This window comes from Dipteris shenzhenensis, chromosome 23, assembly GCF_047967505.1.
Source record: "Dipteris shenzhenensis isolate YYH24624 ecotype China chromosome 23, Dip_SZ_1.0, whole genome shotgun sequence".
Taxonomy (NCBI): Eukaryota; Viridiplantae; Streptophyta; class Polypodiopsida; order Gleicheniales; family Dipteridaceae; genus Dipteris; species Dipteris shenzhenensis.
In genome coordinates, this window is record NC_141618.1 from 51,576,711 (window position 1) to 51,598,991 (window position 22,281).

The 22,281-nt window shown below is 42.6% G+C and overlaps 1 protein-coding gene across 1 annotated transcript; it reads left to right on the top strand.

Annotated features, from left to right (window-relative positions):
- Nucleotides 1-1,444: 1,444 nt before the first annotated feature.
- On the top strand, nt 1,445-4,814 carry LOC147887518 (uncharacterized). The gene is made up of 5 exons (XM_087394539.1): nt 1,445-1,661; nt 1,978-2,720; nt 2,918-3,026; nt 3,217-3,540; nt 4,496-4,814. Exons 1-5 carry the CDS (start codon nt 1,509-1,511, stop codon nt 4,553-4,555), a joined length of 1,389 nt encoding a protein of 462 aa, XP_087250665.1. The 5' UTR covers nt 1,445-1,508; the 3' UTR covers nt 4,556-4,814.
- The last annotated feature ends 17,467 nt before the right edge of the window (nt 4,815-22,281 follow it).

Below are 22,281 nucleotides of genomic sequence, written 5' to 3' on the forward strand. Positions count from 1 at the left end.
GAAAATGGGGAAAAAAGGTGGAGGACAAATGTCGTAAAGCCTTAATGCTGACAATGGGGAAAAATTGTGGGGGACAAATGTCGTAAAGCCTTAATGTTGACAATGGGAAAAAAGCTTTCCCATTTCCCACCAAACCACCACAATACCATAAGGCCTTAACACTGATAGACCTACCCCAATTTTGTTTCTTAATAGATGCTAGTGAGGATGGGGCATGTGGCTATTTTGTCATTTGCTCTTAGCTCATGTTCTTGTGTGACAAATCAGGTTGGATGTGACAAACATGAACATGAGTCCTTCGAAGTGACAATACATGAGTGCTTTCCAAGGGGCACATCCCAACGCTGCCAACTGGAATGCACTCTTAGGGAGGTTTCACATTTGTCCAAACAGGTGAAGTGAGTATCCACACTTAGGCGCATAGAGTGGAGGTAAAGCCACAATTTTTTTAATTGTCTGCGCAACGAGTGGCCCACGAATGCTGGTTGAGATTTTGCATAGCAATGGATGGGATCGCACTTCGAATAGACAAATCTTTTGAATCAAGGGAAGCCAGTCTTTCCATCACGATCTTTCAAGCTTAAAGGATTGAATGTTGCGAATTACGGTAGCTCCAAGGGAGGGGTACTCGAAAGAGGAACTCCCCGAGGATTTAAAACCTCAATTTTGAGAAATTTCACGCTGGAGAAGTTGTCGGAGGACTAGATGTGTTAATTATGCTCGTGGGACTTCTCGTGTGGTTTGCTAGGGAGCATTATTCCTTCGGGTATGAATGACTGGCTCCTTTGTATCTTCCGGTTGCCTTAGGTTGTTTAGAGCAGGTTCTCGTGCGGCGCCAGACAAGCATAAATGCCATGTTTTGGCAAATCTTTGTCATGCTGAGGTTGTTCCTACCCTGCACGCCAAGCCAAAGTCCAGCACTGCACCGCCCGGTTGCGCCCGGTTGGAGAGTGGAAATGTCACTCTCCCAACGGTGGGCATTTCGGCAGCCAAGTGCAATGCTTCCAATCAATTTGCGTTGTTGTGAGAGTCGAGCCAAGGAAACGTTCGTGGGAACCATCCTTAGGAGTCGCCCCCACGAATGCCCAACACTCCAGCTTGAGCGTGGCAGAGCAGCAAAAAGCGGGAACATGTTCTTACAGACTAAGGAAGAAGGTGTGTAATGCATAGTATGTAAGAGCACGTTCGTGCAATCGAGATGCATTCAGGCGAGCGACGGTGTGCAAACGAGCAAGCGGGAGCATGCTCTTACAAGCTACGGAAGAAGGAACGAGATGGCAGTGGATGCATTCAGGAGAGCAAGGAGAGGTGGCAACGTGCCACGTGGGGGCAAGCAATATTGCCACGTGGAGGAGAGGCAAAAGTGGCCGGCTGGCGAGTTTGACGGAGGATAAGTCAACGTAGCCAAATTTCACTTCTTCAAAGCCTTCCAAACTTCTGTTGGTCTTCGTCTTCGTCTTTGCAACTCTGCCCAATTTCTTCCTTCTTCGTCTTCTCTTCCAGCTTCCATGGCTTCCTTTTCCCTCGACGATTTCGTCGGCCACGGTTCTCTCCTCGACATCCTCCCCTCCCTCGTCGAAGACGGCTGGGACGACGTCCCCACCCTCAAGATGATGAGCGCCGAGGATATGGAGTCTCTCAAGCTCTCTCAGCAGCAGCGGGTGCGTTTCATCTTCCTGTTCTGTCTTCCTTCGTCATTTCGATCTTCTCGAATCTGCGGTACGTGCTGGTGATTTTCCCCTTTAAGCAATTATACGGCAGTCAGCAGATGATGCAAATTGGCCTTTCTCAATACGCGTGCAGTTCAAGGGAGCTTCAGTTGAAGCTACCGTGCCTCCGGAAAGCGTGAACATTAGCAACACGGGGTTATACAACCTCTTATTTGTCTCGTGTGATCCGCAACTAGATGGTTAGTTGGCCGATTCGCAACTAAATGGTTAGTTGGCCGATTCTTGTGGTTTTGCTTTGTTGATGCAGGATGCTCTCGAAATCAGAACCTACCTTCATGATCGCTCCCTCATGGAATACGCAGACAAGATGGAGGCCTCTGGGAAAGGCTTGCCGGAGCTTCTCAATACGAGCCCTTCTGTTTTGAGCTCACAATACGGTATGAAAAGGGGTCACGTTGCTCGGTTCATCGACAGGACCACTGCTTGCGGCATCGTTTTGCCGCCCACTCTAACGTTGCCAGCGAGGAAAAGATCCATTTCGACGGTGCGATCTGGCGATGGCGGCAGTGAATATGGGTCCTACGCTCCCTCTGCGAAGACCTTCCCTAGCCCTCCTCCTTCAATCGTCGGGGGCGCCTCTGTCTATAGTTCCGATTCTTCTGACACAAAGTCGAACAACGGACAAGTCAACGCGCTGCCCAGTTTTGCCAGTCGTAACGAAGGATTTGATGCCTACAGCTTCAAAAGCGATTCGGGTTTGAGGCCCGTGCACAAGGATCAGAGACACGCATCACCTCCAGTTTTCAAAGGCGTAGTAGCTGCAGCGCATACCGAGCCACGGCTGTGTGGATTTGTGAGTCCTCCTCCAATTGCTGAGAATGTCGCACCACTCTCAGTTCTAGAGAAAATTTCAGTACAGAAGGTCACCCCCGAATACAGGCCAGGATTAGATCTCTGGGGACAAGGGGAATTGAGAGTACCGCCTCCTACCAAAGCGTCAGACATATGGGCGGGAAAGCCAACCATTCTTTTCTGCATACGTCGTCCAGGGTGAGTTCAATTTATACATTATAATTGAACAATTTATCGTCAGAATTAATGGAAACATGAGTGGGGGAAGATTGATGCGGGATTGGAGACATTGAGAGAGACTACAACGGAATATCCAAATGACAGCTTGTCTCTTTGAATAGAGAAGCTCTGCACCAACGAAGCAAATCTAAGTTTTCTGTGGTTTCTGTATGCAGATGTGTAATGTGTCGAGCAGAAGCCCATCAACTTTACTCCAGGAAACCCATCTTTGATGCGTTGGGTGTGCAATTGGTGGCTGTTCTCAACGAGTTGATAGACTCCGAGGTGTCTTTCTACCCTATCTTTCTCACTAAGATGGCATGATTGTGCACTGTAGGGCCATATTACTAAGACGTTTGATACTTTTACGATTCCTTTTCGGCCTTGTGTCCCTGTTATTGTCTGGTCCCAGAGTTGTGACTGTTCTCATGTCGCTTCTGTTGTCCCATCGTGCTTTGCTTGCTCGAGAATGCAGGTTAGATCTTTTTGGCCTCGATTTTGGGGTGGCATGGTACTGGTGGACAAGAATCGTGATTTCTTCAAAGCGTTGGGAGGTGGAGTACTGCCCAAGGAGAGCTTCATTACTGGATTTCTATTCAACCCAGTAGCCAGATCAAATTATAAGCGAGCTAAAGCTACAGGAATAGATAATAATCTGAATGGCGAAGGAACCATCAAGGGAGGTCTACTTATTGTCAGACCAGGAAAGGGTGGAGTGGCTTACCAATTCATTGAAAGAAACTTTGGGGACTGGGCTCCCCTGGAAGAAGTTCTGGAGGTCTGCGCGAAACTGCAACAGGTAATCGCTTGCCTGATCTTTTGCTAGCGTACTCTCCTTGAGAGGCTTGTTTACAATGTGATGAATAGGGGGTAAATTTCTGTATGTATTTCCAGATTATAGTTTCCAAAGGCAGTTAAAAACAAACCTTTAAGCTTCAGTTTTGCACAAATTACTGAGTGTTGGCCATCTCAATCCCTTGATCTTGAAAACTGCTTAGGCCTCATGGTCATACATTGTACAGCTTAGGGTATTGTGGTACATCATTTAACTATTGCAATTGTCCTATAAGGTTGACAGCTGCTTGATATCTAGCTTTCATCCCCTTGGTAAACGAAGGTAGGGCTCACCCAAGTCCCATGTTCTTGAACACCATCACTTGGTTCTCTACCAAAATACGAAGCCAAGGAGAAAACTTTGAGTCATCCAATGAAAATTAAGGCTTGTCACCCTATCACCGCTACCAAATATTTGTGTCGAGGAGAGTTTCCTTTATGACTAAAAAGCAACGAGATTTTTTTTTTCAAAGGATGGGACTTGATAAGCCATGTTTTTGACAATGTGGTAAGTGCTCTTCACAAAACATGTGAAAATGTTGAATTGCCTTCAAGCACCTCTTTCACCCCTTGCTATTCAATACCTCAACTTTAGCTCATGGATATTCTCCACCAAAATATGAGGTCAACATAAACCTTTGTAGTCAAACTTCAAGTTGTACAATGAAGATTAAGGCTTGTTACCATTGAAGGCATTGGAGGACATAGTTGGCAAGCGTTGCAATGCAGAATGCTAGTTTTCTTGAGTATTGCGATAGCACTTTGGGTTAGGGTTCTGGATATTCAGGCATTGGAATGGATTTATTTCGTTTGTTTTTTTGTTTTTGGCAGAGAATTGATTTGGCTGATTACAGTTCTACAGGCGTTGGAATAGATTTATTTTGTTTTTGACACTATGCGTTTGTTTTTTGTTTTGGCAGAGAATTGACTTGCCTGATTTGTCCGAGGAAAGGTCTACAGATTATTCTATGTCGAGGTAGTGCAAAACATAGTTCTTTCAAGTTCAATTCCTTACACAAACAGATTTTAATGTACACTAGCCTTTATGCGTTATGTGCATTATTTCAGTTGCATCATGAGATTTTAATGTACATTAGCATAATGAAGTGTGCATTATGTGCATACTGGGTATTTTACCATGGCAGATGATGCACCGCCTTTTAAGAATGTACATAGGGTTGCATTTGGGGAATCTTATTGTTGTAAACGGTTTGTGATCCTTTCCCTATATGAAATTCTTTTGATTGGAATCGGTGTTCACGAGCTTTAGAACTTGAAAAGTGGAGTTCTTTGCAAGCCTCAGATTGGAACCTATGATGGGTTTCCTTGACTAGCATTGTAGTGGAAAATTCTAATGGCAAAACAAGGATTGTTTGTGAAGACACACAATGTCAATGAATAACTACCCTCACTCCACATGCTCTATGGCTAACCTTGGTCTTTGTTCGACAATGGGTTTTGAAAGGTTTTACGTGTTTTGTGAACATTACTATTGCTTTTTGTGACAACTTGAGGGCTTAAACATTACTCCTTGTCATTAATTTTTAGTAGAAAAGTTGAATCATGATAGCTCAAGGCTAATATAGTTTGTTATCATACCAAACGTGGCTTTCAACTTACAGGAAAAACGATGTGAGCTATGACAAGTGAATGCATACTTGCAGAATAGGGTGGGTGCAACAAGTAAGAGAGTGAGGGTTTGGTGTTGCATACTGCATCTATGAGTAAAAATACTTAAAAGACTATGTTTATATAGGAGAGGTTTGGTCTAACAAGCAAGAGGGAATAATGTTTGAAGCATTGAATGAGGTTTAGAAAGGGAGGAAGAACATCTCCCCCCTTAAAACTCATAGGTCACTTAAGATGTGAACAAAGACACCAGACCTCTTGACCCACATCCCGCTCTCCCATGCCTGACCCTTGGCCCCAACCTCCCACACTATGCTTGACCCTACATACCTCGCCTCCACCATGACACATGCTCGGCCTCGACCTCCCACACTTCGCCCCTACCCTGATGCATGCCTTGCCTCATCTCCACCTTAATGTGTACTTGGCCCTGACTTCCCACATTGTGCCCGGCTCTCTAACCTCCCTGAAATCTCTCTCCTCGACCTCTCGCCCTTGCGCTCCTCTCCCGCACCTAGCCCTCATGTCCCTTCCAGCTCTTTTCCAATGCCAACCTCCAGATGTGTCGCGTCGACCCCTCGCAATGATGCCCCCTATGGTGCCTTGACCTCCCACACCGTCCCCAACCCCCCACACTACCCCTAACCCTTTCACATCTTGCCTCGTGCTTGTGCTCGTCCCTCGCCTCCCGTACCACACTCGGCACCCCGATCTACCATGTCTCACTCAGCCCTTGCACCTCACCTCGACCCTGATGGGCCGCCTTCAAGTGGCTCACCGCGGCCTCGACTTCCAGACGTGTTGCCCCCTCCCACGTCTCAGCGCCGACCTCTTGCATTGTGTCGCCCCCTAGCCCCCCTACGCCCTCGTGCCTTGGAGGGCCTGCAAAGAAGGGGGTCATTACTCTTATCGAATGGAGGAGTTCTTAAAGGAAAGTTCCTCAAAATTACACGATCTATGCAATGGTAGGTTTGAAAATATCATATAAAAGGGTAAACTTTGGATTGATGGGCGAGGTTTCCAAGATGTGTTGGACTGATGAGTGAGCCTCAATGGCCTCCTTATTAATGCCACACCTCGACCTCCCATGCCCAACCTACTGATGTCCCGTGCTCGGCCCTTTGACCTCCCATGCTACCCAATAACCTCCCTACGCCGCCTCACACTTGACCCCAACCCCTCGTGCTCGACCCCTAACCTCGCATGCCCAACCCCTAACCTCCAGTTCCCCCCACCTCCCTTCCACACACGCGCAACATCCAGCAACAGGCATGTTGTTTCTTGTCTGTTCTTCCTACAGTAACAATCCCCCAAGTTCCTGGAAAGTAAGCGAACTGTATATATAGATAGATTTAGAGAAGTATGAAAAGACAAATGGCACTCTAGCAATGAGTTGAGAGTAGTTGACACAAATGGCCTATCAGGTATCACATCATCAATTTTCAGGAACTGTTCCTCAAGATCATGGATCTTAGGCAAGTGATTCGACATTGAATCGCTTTGCTACATCCTGGCATTTTCAAGCCCTCATTCCTTGCATGATACATCTCTCCAAAGTATCCCAAGCTTGCTTGGAAGGTCTGGAGGAACGGATATGAGGTATAATGAACCTCTTAACAAACAATGCAGAAAGAGCCATAGCCTAGGCATCTATGGCATCCCATCTCCTCCAAACCTGAGTACAGCAGTAAGTGCAGCTAGCCTTACCTAAGCTTGTTACTATCACAGGCATTACCTCCTTGCTTAGGTGTACCAAGCGAAATGGCTACATCTCCTGGGTCTTCAAATATGACAAAGCCTCACAGACTCTTTGCAACTCAACACAATGGGTGCCATCCAATTTATCCTCTTGGAATGAAACCTCAAACACATCTCCCAGATTCTGATTCTAACTATGAGCCATGTCAGATGTATGCACAAGTAACTGCCCTAAAAAATTCACATGTTGTGAATGGTATTGCACCAACAAAATTACTAACCAATGCGTGGATAAACAATGCACAACCTCACCTGAATTCTGACTGTGATGATAGAAGATCCCAATAGAGTGGACAGCAATTTTGAAAATGAAAGGTCCTGTAGTACAATCTGAACTGATGTCTCAGTAGTTGTATCTTCCTATGATGACAGCTCAACTATCCGTGCAGAAACGAGGTTTATCAACACTGTTAGAGACGGAACAGTAAAAAAGCAGAACTGTTCTTTGTTTATATACACCATCTTCAGTCAAAATGAACTGGAGCAGGTCCAATCAGCTGCAGATCTCCAGTACTGAAGTGACTTTGCTCCAGCAGAGAAGAGTATTCAAAACAAGTCAAAAATGTGCTGAAAGGCAACAAAAAGGACCTCCAAATGTGTTGACCAGGTCTTGGGAACTCTAAACTGAGAACAGCTGGTACAAAACAGGTCAAAATCCTAAATATCAGTTCTGCAAACCCCTGAAATGCCTCTAAAACAGGATGACAGCAGGAAAACTGAGGCAGCTGGTGAAAACCAGTCGATTACTGCACTCCAAAATACCTGAGGCAACCTGGCTGGAGTGGGTCTCTCTAACAGACACCAAACCTGGAAATGACCAAAACAGAAGGTGGCCTGTTAGAAACATGTCGAAACTTCTGCAAAAACCTTATAAAATTAGTTCACCAGGTCCAAAACTGAGGCATGAAGGTTTGTAGAGGGGGCGGTTGAACAGGGACATGCCATACAGCAACCGTACAGCAAGCGGCTGATCAAAAGGGGTCGTACATTAGGATTTCTCGCAACAAAGCCATGCTTGTTGGCTTGGAATGGAGCAGGGAGATGAAGGGGAAACCTGCTTTGATAGCAAAAGATGGAGATGGGGTGGGAGAACAAAGCGGAGAGAAAATTATGAAGATACATAAACTGTAGTTGCTAGAATGAAGAATTGCTAGAATGAAGAAAAATATGAAGATACATAAACTGTAGTTGCTAGAATGAAGGATGAAGACTACGAGGGTTGTCACCATGAGAAAATACCCAAGGCAACAATAACCATCATTAGGGGGAGAAACCTTACATACGGGAAACATTGCCCCTACCCCTAAGGACTAGTTATTGCAATGGCACATATTTCCAACAGGCTGCCATGGGCAACACGCCCCACTTAACCTAACCAATATTTCCAACAGGCTGCCATGAGTAACACACCCTACTTAACCTAAGATTTCCCTTTTACAAAAGCAATTGATGAGGAGTGGTCCACAGGCTTGCAAGTCTTCGATCAGATATTAAAGGAGAAAATGCTACCCTTCATGGGACAATGTTTGGGACCCTTGGGGTGTGCACGCAAATCTTGTATGGGGTCAAGGCCAAGTGTGAACTAACTTTTTACCAAGCACAAGGAACTTATTGATTGACCTTTGAGAGCGGCTCCCATCCTCAAGCCTCAAAGTAATACTAGCCCTTAAAGGTTTTGTTGGCCTAGATGGACATTTCTTACACAAACTTGCTGACTTGGGCCCATAGGCTTGGAATGATGCCTTTATCGAGGCATCTCGATTGGGACCACTCGTAATTGAAACCACCCACCAAGGCCAATCCTATAGTACCTTCCTCAAAGGCCTCCAATTCAAAGAGGAGTCTTGAGTCTATTTGCCAACCTCCCTACCTCCCCATGAGTTGGACAAGACTAAGTTAAAACATGCATAGCTTCTAAGATGGAGGCATGTGGGAGTAGTTGATCATTCCATTAGGGTGGAACGCTTGGCGTGAGGTTCAGTTTCCTAAGACCTTTTAGAGCCTACGGTATCCCTTCAGCCAGCACTGCTACGATGGGCTCTTCGAGATACTAGACACGTTCTATATTAGTGATTGGCCTTGCACAAGGAAGGGTCCATTGGGATTTTGGCAAGTACAATGATGTCACATCACTACCCCATTGCCTTATATTTGGAGTAGTCACCACAAGGGCTCTCTCAGAGGGTAGCGACGGTTCCGAACACCTCTATTATTAGGTGGTTCAACAAACCATAGCACAGATGTGGATATTTGAGAATATCCGTCCACAAGATAGTTGGGCTCTTTGGATCAACAAATACCACTCAAAGGAGCAATGCATAGTTATACCCAGGCATTGAGAATGCCTGCCCACAAGTTGAGAGGGCTCTTTGGACAACAAATACCATTCAAAGGAGCAATGCAGAGTTGCAATCCTAAGCATTGAGACTAGGAAGGCCCTACATGAGAGAGAGCAGGACCTTAGCCATGAATTGGCCCATCGAAAGGCTGAGGGTTAGCTGTGGTTAGTAGACAAATATGAGTGGGCCCGCCTAACTATACAAGAGACGAAGGCTAGAAAGGCCGAGTACTCATGTCATTCCTCATGGACTCCATCAGCAAGGGGACTACGTGATGTAATAATCTTCCAAACCACAGGACCACTCAATCAAGACAATTTTAGAGATTAAAATGAGGCGAGACAGCTCCACTATGACCTGCACGAGATTTTGAAGACGACCACATCCTTCTACATCCCATCCTTGTAGAAATGGAGGATCAAGTGAGGGAAGTATGGCTCATATTCCCACAGTGGAGTCCTAGAAGATAATCAGCTAGTTGGCAAGAGGATTCGAGGTGACATCTTTGGTTGTGGAAGGGACAGCTTCTTTGAGAGATGCAATGGGATCGCGAGAGTAGTTCTGGCTTGCACAAGTGCGCACTCAAAGAGGGTGGAGGAGCTGTCCTTCTCAATATATGACATGCATTGGCTATTGCCTTGAGTTAGATGTGGCAACCTATAATCCCTCGAGAAAGTGGCACTAGGTTGAGTAGTAGGCTCCCCAGGAGGTGATCTCCAAATTTTGGTCATGCTTATGGACCAGTTGGAAAGCCAGAAAGATTTCATACTTCTTCTAGATGGTGGCCCAAAGAGGTTTGCCCATTGGTCCATGGCTGGAGCAAATGCACGTCGATAGTAAACGCCACCGATGCACAGATACAAATATGGAGACAATTGCACGTTGTCTTTGGAGAGTCCTCGCCGCACACAACATCTGGATGGGTGCCCTCCGGATTGTTGATAGAACACAAAGGATGCAGCGGGACTTTACTTGGGGGATGGTTGCTTGGCTGGCGGAGGGGGGTCATATATATAGATGGATCCAAGAACATCCCCAAACTCATCCTCTAAAAACACAACACACGACGGAGTTTGAATCTCATAAGGTTGAAAGCCATAAACTCCATCACGCATAGCAGGAACTAGCTACTACTATGATATCCCCACGGACGTCATCAATGCCCCACGGTGGGTGTAGACCATAGTATAAATACATGCTCTCACACATACAAATCCACTCACCCATACACATACTTGAGCATCCATTTATCCAAAAATCTTCGTACTAAGTTTCTAACAGCACTTTGAGGTGAAGGGCAAACTCAGCCATGACAAAGGCGAGCACGAAAGCAAAAGGCTAATCGCAAAGTAGTTCCACATTCTCTTCATTCAACCTACATCTACTTGTGAAGATTACACGATTTCATTTTTCTCTTCCCAAACGAGCATGGCTTCTCCATTGATTCAACCTCTCCGGCTTACAGGATCCTGTTAAAGTCATGGCATCTCATAGTGAGAAAGGGCTTATTTAGGGGTGTGGCCGCTTTGCGTGAGGAGTAAGAATAGGGAACTTTTTGACTGGTTTAAGTTGTCATATGCATGGACCGCATCTGACGTGTGCTTAGACACACGCTTAGACACACAGGACTAGCTCAGATAGCCTAGAGAGGCTAGGGGTAGGCAAGCGATTCGCAAGTTGAGTTGCAAGGGCAACGGACGAGTTAGTGTTTTTGCTACTTTTAGCAACAATGGGCTCGAGCGTATATACGAAGCCCAAGGGTTCAGTTTTCAATCACGCAAGTCATAGCAAGCTTGACTCTTCCTTAAAGGTTTAGATCCTCGATCATGTTGCGGACGTGCACCTACTTTCTACATAGCCCAAGACCCAACAGTAGATCCAAGGGGCCTCTAGGCGCCACCTAATGGTATGGGATGTCAAGCTGGTTGGGATCTAGTTGGGATAAGTGCCAGTGTGCCAACAGCTCCTTCTCGCCTTTGCATGCATATGCACCCCCCCCCTCCTTGCCTTTGCGTACATGCGCAACCCCCCCTTGCGCGCATATGAGCAACCCCCCCCCCCTCGATCCCCCCGTCGCCCCTCCTTGCACGCAATTCATGTTTTAAAACAAAATATATAATTGCCCAAAGCAAAGTGTGAGCATGGCTACCATGGTGGAACAAGTAAGTGGGTGCAACCACCAAAACATTCAATGGAAGACCACTCTTGCCTTTGTACACTTAATCAAAATTTGTCTTGCACATGCAACCTGTATGGAAAACCACTCTTGCCTTTGTACACTTAATCAAAACCATTGGATCATGATAATCAATGACTATGGTGACCATGAATGAAGATCACTGAATCAAAACGATTGGATCATTGGATCATGCATAATCATTGACTATGGTGACTATCAACGAATCCCCTTGATGTTCTTAGATAATCCAACGGCCATGATCTTTTGGTGAGGTTTCATGTCTCCCTTTATTGTGGTGAAATCATCAAATGTTAGCCACACCTTTTTTCCACCAATGAGGACGACGAAGGATTAGATCCATGCTTAAATGCCTAACTCAAGAGAACCTTTTTGAGTTCGAATCTCTCTTAATGAGGAAGGTATTAAGAGGAAAACATATGACATCAAATGCAAATTAGTACAAGAAGTAGGTGCACTAAGGTCAAAGTTATTGACATTGTTAATACCACCAATTCACCCAAGGGATCCATACACATAAGAGCCTCATCATTGGCATCCTCATCTATGGCTCTCTTACAAACGTCCCTCTTGATTAAAAATGCATCATATGCCAGGGTCTTAGGAGCCCTACATTCTATACAAAAAGAATACATCAAGTACTAAACATTTCTGTAAGCCAAAATTGATGCCAAACAAGATAAGCAAACACAAGACCTACATATAGTATTCAATCCTCTCAACATCAAGTACCCAACATTTGTGCCACAACGTCAATCTCTAACTCACTTTTGTGCAATCCATAAGAAATGAGGAACCCTAGGCAAACTCAACAACAAGGCAAGGGCTACTTTAACAATAATAATTCCATCAAAATGCTATATCAACTATGGACTAATCCAACCCTGGTAGCCACAAAACTCCACGGAAAGAACTTAGTTCAACAAATTTCCACTCAAAGCATCAGATACCTGGGGATAGGTAATCAAATTGATCTAAGGGAGTTGTTAACCATGTGGCAACAAGGATCAAAAGCATGATCGAAAGTAGCCAATATGAGATTTTTACCTATGTGGAGTAGTAGCATGGCTCCGCTTGTAACAACTTGAGATTGAAAGTAGATTTGATGGATATAATAGGATAGGCATAGCCAAACCACTCTTTAAAAAATTATATAAACATACTTGCAAAATATGATCTAAAGAGAGAAGAATAGAAGTAGAGACACAAAGTCTAAAAGCCTATGCTTTGAGAGGTCCCCTATAAAAGATGTAGAAATAGAGAGAGACAAATGAAAACCCTACACTTTGAGAGGTCTCGTACAAAAAGCGTAGAGACCTTGAGGTCCCATACAAAAGCTGGAGAGACTATTGAGGTCCCACCCTTGAAGTTCCCTACAAAAAGTGTAGGACTCCCCTATAAAAAATGTAGATAATATCCAAGTCCCATATACTTTGTGCAGAGACTATCCCATACACTTTATGTAGATACGACATGTATTGATATCTCTCATTTGAATAAAACTCCCACTCTTTAGGGTTCAACGTTCACCTCACTTTACTTGATCTCTAGGGTGTGTCCATGCTCCAATGCTACTCACCCTTGTTCACTCCTTCTCAACACTTGACCTGATGAATCTATGAAGAAGACTAGCTCTCCACTTCTCAATCATGCAACTCTTTCTCAATACTGAACTCTTCCTAAACCCTATAGCTCTCTCTCAACCTAAAACCCCTAGTTATCATTCTCAACCCTATCCTCCTTCTTAACCCTATGACCTCTCTTAAATCCTTGGACCACTCTGGACGTGAGAATCTCCATTGGCCCTTGTGATTAACAGTCCTCCCCCCCCTATGCTCATACAAGAAGCACTTTCCTCACTTTGGCCTACACCTCCCAGTGGAATATGGCCCAAGGCCTATGCTACAATTGTGACCACCTATGCTACAATGAAGAATGGCATAATGATGCCTCGGAATCAAAAATAAGAGAAAATTTGTCAACGATATTACACATGTTGCATTTAATCCCAATAACATTGGCCTTTTTTTTTCCATTCTACAAAATCACTCATGTTTGCCATGATGTGGAGTGGTCACCATAGGCATTTAAAACATCCATTCCAATCAAAGGTGAAAATTTATTGCATACTCTTTGAAATTTAGCCTTTGGGGCTCTCCACCTTCATCCAGGGTATTCCATTCATGAGAATACAAAATGTGTTATCCATTGAGTAATTTGAACATCTCAATCCATAAACAATGCCAATGAGGGGCGACAAAAAGTTGTTTAATAATGGGTATAATGGGCATGTTCCACAAGGACTGCCTGGGTATATTTTGTTCTTGTGTGTCCTACCTATATTATAAAGGATTTCATTTGCGATGTCTTGTTCATGATTGCATTCATTTCTATAGAAAATACCATAGTTGGACAAGCATGAGTTGCAATGGAATAATATAATGAATTCATGAAGAGCAATGATGACTTAAAACAAATAAGGAAGACATGTACTTATTAAAGTCATGTATCCATTGAAATATATGTTTATATTTACAAGAGGCCTCATAGGCTCTCTCTCTTCTGAGCTAGTTCAAGTACATTGAGAATAGGCGTCTTTGAATCCCCTAGTGGACTTCTAGATATAAACCTAGCTGCAATAGCACTAAGATTCTCCTCTCCTGTTGCCAAAGACATAATTGTTGCTGTCAATGCCTTGCCATGAATGTTCGATCCAAAAGCATTAATAGCAGCCACACGTGCACCAAAATCACCTTCTCGGCATTCCAAGTAATTTTAGAGTATCCGACAGCATGAAACCATGCCTTGCATTTCAGCAGCTCCATAGGCCCTTGAGGAGAAAACTTGTTGTGGAAGACCACAAGGTGCTTTGCGACTTCGCCGAGGTATGGGCCAAAGAATGATCTTGCCCAAATGCACTGCGAACATTACCCTGTCAAGATGAGAATTCATCGACCTAAAATGCCTCCTGCAACAATTCAACAAACATTAGAAGACCAACAAAACAAATTATACCAAAAGAACATCAAAATACAAAATATTGTTTGAACTTACCACTACAGCGTCGTCGGTTTCTATCCCTTCCTCATTTGCAATGTTGATGGAACCAAGTGCTATGTGAAGTTCCATTTGAGAGGTGGAAGCTTTCTCCTATCATGTCTTAGAGGTGGAAGCTTTTGCATGAGAGGGTTGTGCATCATATATGAACATGTCTGCATCCCTCAATGAAACCAGCATTGTCAAGAGAAACTCTTTCATTGTCTGGTCTTTGGAACCTGAAGCCCCGGGATCTTTGACACTTATGTCAACATTGAACCCAGATAGGACTCCTAGTGCCTCGTCCTTTCGCAGTCGAAAAAGAACCTTTATGTCATGGAGGAATACGTACTCTTCTCCATCAACGATGAGGGGGGACAAGGACCATAAGTCTACTTCTTGGTCAACGGTCTCCGATGGTCAAGAGGGGGTACTGGACAATGAGGATATCCATAGTTCTACTACAGGGGGTGCTAGACGATGAGGCTTCTTCCTCTAAGTTTCCTTCTTGGAGAAGAAAGATGAATATCATCTCCCATGAAAGGAATTTAGTGCCTATATTTCCCATGATCCCTACTTCTAGCTAGGATGTCATTCACTTCTATCATCCTAAAAACCCATCCTCTGTAAGATTATCACAAAAGTGGGCCAAGCGATTAACAAACCGGTGTTCGTCTAGGAAAAGATACTTGATGTAATCTATCGAAACCCATCTCTTTTTGAAGAGTCATCAAGTGTATATCCAAAATCAGTGAAATTCTTTTGCATGTAGTGGATGAGATCTGTGAAGTCATACTTGGCTCACATATATGTGCTTAGGACATCTAAAGTCCTATCAAACACGAAAAATAGCTCTTCCTCGTGACCTAGAAATGCAGTTTGCAAGATGAAATCATGGAATGCAACTCTAGTTGAATCCATGGCAAATAGCGACTGATGGAGTGAGTAAGTTTTGAGGTGGGGAGTTTCTATGGCTCTCTAAAAGTGAAAGTGAGAATATATTATAAAAATGGCTCTTACCCCTTTAAATATATCAAAACCCTAAAAATTAAAACAAATCATAAAATCCCCAATTTTTTTGAAAAACAATTACCATGAACTCAAAGGGAAAAAAACATCAAAAGAAATAACATGTAATTTTAAATGTCCATCATCTTTTGAAACAAGAACTAGGATTTGGTAAAAAATTAAATCCTGCACCAATCAAACACATTGTTAACAATCTTCAAAAATGCAGGAGCAATAAAATTGGCACTATGCATGCACTTCTCCACACGTCGGCTGATCTTTCCACCATCTAAGATAAAGTTGAAGGACTCTGACATGCCGTCCTCCATGACCAATAGGTGTTCTCGCACATCCCTTAGAGTCCATTGCGATGTGACATTCACATTCTTGACATGTCCCTCATCAACATCAATAGACAAACTTACCCCAATATTGTCTTCATCATTAGAGTTTGGGGGAAGCCACCGGCCATTTGTTTTCTTCTAGCGCATGTACTAAAAAGCTAAATACAATAGTTGGCATGACATATGGTATCTAATAACCACATTGTAATTACATGTGTGACATTGAAACACATCACCCTTTTATTCACCTGAATCACAGTTCCCCAATTCATCCCAAGTAAATCTTCAAGAGCATTTTCATCTACATGCTTGCAGGACCACATAGTTTTTGTTATATGCATATGTATATTCTGAAACAAAGAAGTGAAAATGTGCAGAGGCATAAGCTAAGATAGCTTGCCCATTTGGATACAAATGTGAACATGGCCATGCCCACATCCTTTGCAATCTTGTCCTTGTACAATTGCAATGTTCTCGAGTCCACAATGCTACAATCCATGTCTTGAAGTTGTGGTAGTGCAATGGTTTGCAGACGGCCATAGCTTTGATGATGTCGTTGGAGTGACATATGTTTCATTATACCAATACACATTCTTCTTTCGCAATGAGGCCCTTGCATGCATTTTCTTACCTAAATCCTCATGAATCGCAGTGAACTTGCCTATGGATGGCTCAACAAGCTCCCACTCCTCAAAGTTCGAAGGGAAAACATCTGCCATGAATAAGAGCTCTTAGAAGCAAAAGACAAAATTTCCAAATGGACTCATTACCCTTACAAGTGAAAAAGGTACATAGATAAAAAGGCTCACAATGTGATGGTATCCTAGATTGATTGAATGATGGAGGCAGCCACATATCTTTCCCATGTAGACATGTTGTAGTTTTGTGAGCCATCATTTCTTCCCAAACTCGAACTTCAAGATACGGCCCTTCCACTCATGCAAGATATCACCTCTCTTGCTCTTGCGAAGCTTATGTGGACCTTTGGCCGATCCTTTCATCACTATCCAATCATTCAATGCTTGTCAAGGTTGCAACATCCAGAATGGGACTCCTACACTAGACAATGCAACCTTGGGGGGTTCACCTCACAAAGTTTTAGAATACCACGTGCATTCAAAAGGAGAGGTATTTTAAAGGAACTTTCAAAAAACATTTAACAGATTTACAATAATAGGGGGGGTTTTTTAATTCAATTTTAGTAAAAAAATCAATTACCTCATAAGTAAACAGGGGTATCTTTATAGGGGGAATTTTTTTCTTGAGGGGGTTTTTAAATACCCCTTGAACGAACATGATACATAGGGTTTCTTAGTAGTGCACCCCCTGAGAATGCAGCTCCAATAGAGGCACAAAAGAGGGAGAAGGAGAGGAACAGAGCAACACCAATAGAGGCATAGGAGAGAGAGAGAGAGGGGAGAGGAAGAGAGAGAGGGAGGAGGGAGGAGGGAGGGCAGGGGGAGGTACATAGCAAATGGAAGAAAGAGAGAGAGAGAGAGAGAGAGAGAGAGAGAGAGGAGTTGTAACAAGCAGGTGAGAGCAATAGGGAGCATACAAAGAGGGGGAGGGGGAAGAGGGCAAATGCAAGGAGGGCAGCCTCAAATTTCAAAAATGGAGGGAATGGCAAGCTAGACTAGAATGGTGGGGGCAGGGGCCCTAGAAAGAGGGGGGGAAAGAAAAATTTACCACAAAGGGCCCACAAGCTCATTGAAAGCATATTTGGGCTCATGTGGCAGAGATGCCTAGTGTAAGGGGGGGGATGGTTTGGGAGGTCCCTAGTGTAAGGGGAACAACCGATAGGGGCTCTCTACAGGCCTACCCACTCTCCACCTCAACATACCATCGCCCAACACCTTTTAGCACTCTCATTGGTACACCTCCAATCCCACTCTCATCCCTTAATATAATGAAACACTAATTGGAGGCCCTTTTGAGACCCCATTTCTCCCCTAATGGGCCCTACCTATTGATGCTAAGAAAGTTTGAATGTAAACTAGATATTGAATACCTAAATGGAGATATAATCAAATTCATACCCCAAGCAGGGGATAAAGAATAACTAAGGAAGTGGCAATCCCTTACAATGTTAAATTATAGTTACAATTCTATGCTAAAGCTTTAGCATCAAGATTGCAGAACAAGATGGATAAATGGATCTTACAATAGCAAAAAGGTCTCATAAAGGGTAGGCATCTTTTGGAGGTAATTATCAACATTTGGGAAGGGTGTGAATACCAAGGAAATTAAGCAAAAGATATGCTTTCTCAAGATTGATTTTAGCAAAGCTTATGACAAATGCAAATGGGACTTTCTCATACAATCTCTAAAAGATCTAGGTCTTGGTCCAAATTTTATCTCTTTTGTCGGCTTACTCCTCACAAATGCCTTTGCCGAAATTGTGAGATGACTCAAACATTTTCTTTGAAGAGAGGGTTGCCCTCTATCTCCTTTACTTTTTGCAATAGCTATTAATGCTCTTGGATGGCTTCTTCAAGAATAGTGTCCAAAGGTACTGTCAAAGGAAATGAACTCCCTTCAAGTAAGCCATTGATTACATGACAATTTGTTGTTGATACAAATCTCGTCCCCAAAATACTCCCCAGGATATAAAAGGTGCATTACAACGCCTTCATATCTTCTACCTGGACTCTAGGTCAATCATAAATCATTCTAAGACTAGATATGCAACACTAATAGATGATGATCAAGACACCCTTCACTTTGGTCCCACAGGGGATCTTACTTTAAGAACCTTCACTTGGGTTCATTTTGCACCTCCTCATTAATTCCCAGGCCTTGGTGCACCGACCCTAGACCTGAGCCATCTAAGCCCTACCAAAATGCAAGTGTTGTCAAGCCCTCTAGTTTCCCATATCACCATAATCAAGCCATTGTAAGGATTCCATGATTATGACTCACATAACAATCCCTTCCCCTTAAGTATGGTTTACATCCTCAAAAAAAAAAAGGGGAAACTTCCTCTAGAGATTGCTTAATCTTTCCCATGTTGAACTCTCTTTAGGTTTATCTTTCCACTTAACCCGACATTCTTGCCATATTGTATGTCACGTTCTTTTTTCTTATTTGTCTAAAATTATTTCTGGTTCATGTGGTAAACTAACAAGTTCAATGAGTTCAATTCAAACTTCATTTCCAATGAGATTATCATCATCTCCTAACTTTCTTTTAGCTTGCTCACATGAAAGTTGGATGTACTCTACCCCCTCTGGTAAGGCTAATTTGTAAGCAAGTTCTCCAATTCTCTTAAGTATTACGAATGGTCCACAATACCTAGAAGAAAACTTTGGACATTTATCTATTTTTAGGGATTCTAAAGATTCAAATACTTTGAGATAGACTTTCTCATTTTCCTCAAACTCCAGCCATCTAATCTTTAGCTAACTTAAGTATTTGATTCATATCCTCAAGAAATTATTTGGCCGCTTGAACAATCTTTTTTTGGAGTACCACTGTAAACAGGGCTCTAGGTTAAAATCCATACATCAGCATGACTGGACTAAAACCTGTAGTAGCTGAATGTTTGGGATTGTTATATGCAAATTCTAATATGGGAAAATATTGTTCCCAATTAGTTTGCCATTTACTTACATATGTTCGAAGCATATACTCAATTACCTGATTGACCCTTTCAATTTGACCATCACTCTGTGGATGATCTGTGGTGCTCATATTCAAAGAAGTTTCCATCCTCATAAACACAGCCCTCCAAAAATGGCTATTGAATTTGCTATTCGAGTCATGAACAATACCATCTAATAGCCCATACAATTTATAAATATGCTACACAAATAGCCTTGCTAACTCTAGACTTTTATCCTCTTCATTGGTTGTGATAAAATGAGCCATCTTGGTCAACGGATCCACAATTACCCATATAACCAAAAACCATCTCACTCTACAAGTGCATCCTCTTCTTTATCAACACCTATAGCTTCATCACCATCAAGGTCATTATCATGATTTGATGCTGATCCAAAAGTGGATGGTCCATCCTCCTCCACACTATCAACAAGAACATTATCTTCATCCATGCAAAGACGTAGTGCCCCTTCCATTTGCAACGGTGTAAGTCTAGAGGAGGAGAATGCAACAAGATGTGTCGCATAAGATGGAACTTTCTAAAAGCGGATATTTATTGTCTTCTTCCTTAGGCATCCATCAATTGTAAGTTGAAATCATAACCAAGTATGTCTACTTGTCCAATATTAAGAACATCCAATCGTGGTTGGTTTTTGGTACCCCTCCTTGCCCTTTTATTTTTTGGACATGCAACTATTCTGGAGCATATTTTACTTTCAATGGATCAGCATGTGTAGTCCTAAACCATTGGACAACGATGGAAGTTATCTGCCCTTGCATACACTTTTACAATTAAAAATGGATGCCCAACAGCGTCCTCTTGAGCAAGAGTTGCAATCATGGATCCAACCTTCAAATCTTTTACAAAACCTACCCACATTTTAGTGAGCTCTTCTCATCTTTAACAAGATCGTCATGCATCAAGATACATCTCTTTTGTAGGTACATTAATTAAAGCTTCAACCTCAAGTGATAGACTATGAGGTTGTACAACTTGTTCTGAACGAGAACAAGGCATTGGCCATACAAAATCATTGCACAAAGTAGTAATGTTATACTTGAACCATTCAAGAATGAAGGCTTGTTCTTCAAAGAAAGTATTCCACCATATTCCACTGTCTGCACTTCTAGAGTACATTTTTTCCTTCTCTATCAAACCTCTCTTCTGAGACATGCAGCTTTCATAGTCAACATCCCTTTCTTGAGCTTGCCTTTATCTCACTCTCAAAAACTAGAGATTCTTGAACTGAAGCATGAATTTCATGGACTGGAAGGAAAGATAGAAATTGCAAGCCCATCCACGGGCACCCAATCTACGGAAGAGGCATATTGTTTACCATATAGATATGTTCTTTGATTTGCTTTTTTATTTATGAGAAATTGATGCTAAAATCTCAAGTTATTCAATCTCTTGACACAACATTCATCACCTAGTCCACCTTGAATAAATCTCCTAAAATCGTAAGTCTCTTTCAAGTGACAAAAACTTTAGACCATGGAGTTTAAGATTCTTTCACAAGATCCATCATCTTTTCCAAAGTGAATGTGTCTTTTCTTCCAAGCTTCTTGGATAATGTACTTAACATTTGATCTATTTGATCATGAGTATGACTAACCAAGAGAAATCCAACTTCGATCCTATCAACAACTCCCTTATCCACAAGCATACACAGGTATGCAAGAAATATCTAGTTTTTGTTTTCTCTTTCTATATTATCAAGCTAGATATATAGGGTTCTTGGAGGGGGGCCTTCCCATGATGTGAGAATGTGATGAGTTATTGTGATTGACAGATTTTCATCATTATGCAAATTTTGATAGGTGAAAAACACCTTAGCTTGGAGCCTTTTGTGATACATGAGACATCCCACTAGATGCATTTGCACAAATGTCTCTTCCTTCACATCTTTTGGAACTCTGATAAAGTGAGGAAAATAGGTCTTCTTTTGATCCATACCATCCACAAAGAGACCAAAATAATTTTTGGGATTCTTCAAGCACTTTCTTCTATGCTTTACCAAATTTGATCATTCTTGGACATGTTGCTCTCTATGGTGCTTAAGAGCTTATTAATAACACACACCCAAAATGTTTTAGAGAATAAAATTATACATGTAAAATACCCTAGTACCTCGTTCACTTGAGCTTTTTGCCCTTTGTCGTCGACTCTTGAGGTTTGCACATACATGGCATACCCCCATTCTCACTTTTTGGGGGATCTTCACATTATTATTGAAGTTCTTCCATAGTCTACTTAAATGATTATAGCTAGAAAATTGTTCATTGCTCTCTAACATATTCTCCTTGTAGAGTGTGAAAGCCTCAAATATTGTGTAATTATCTAGCAAGTGCAATCTTCCTATTGTGGGTTGTACTTCTACATTAGAATAAAAGTAGCTTTCCATCCATGATATGGCCATACGCCCAATAGGACCACTTAGACGTGGATTCCTAAAACACTTTGTTCTCTTCTGTACACATGCAAGGCTTGAATTTCCCAAGCTATGAATGTTTTTAAAGGCTAATCTACAAATTTGCATAATCCCTAAATGATACTCCACTTGCTCATTCTTCAGGGTGGTGATTGTTGCATTCAAGTAAGAATATTATTCCTCACGATTCAAACCAAAGTACTATGTCCTGACCGCTTTCAAATTTCTCACATAATCTCCCCAAACAATTTTGAACACAACATATGGTAGTGCATGTCTCCTTTAAGTGAGCCTCACATGTCAGGAATTGCATTCTTCTCCTACCATAACTCGTGAATCTTTTGTCAATGTGCATCCTTCCCC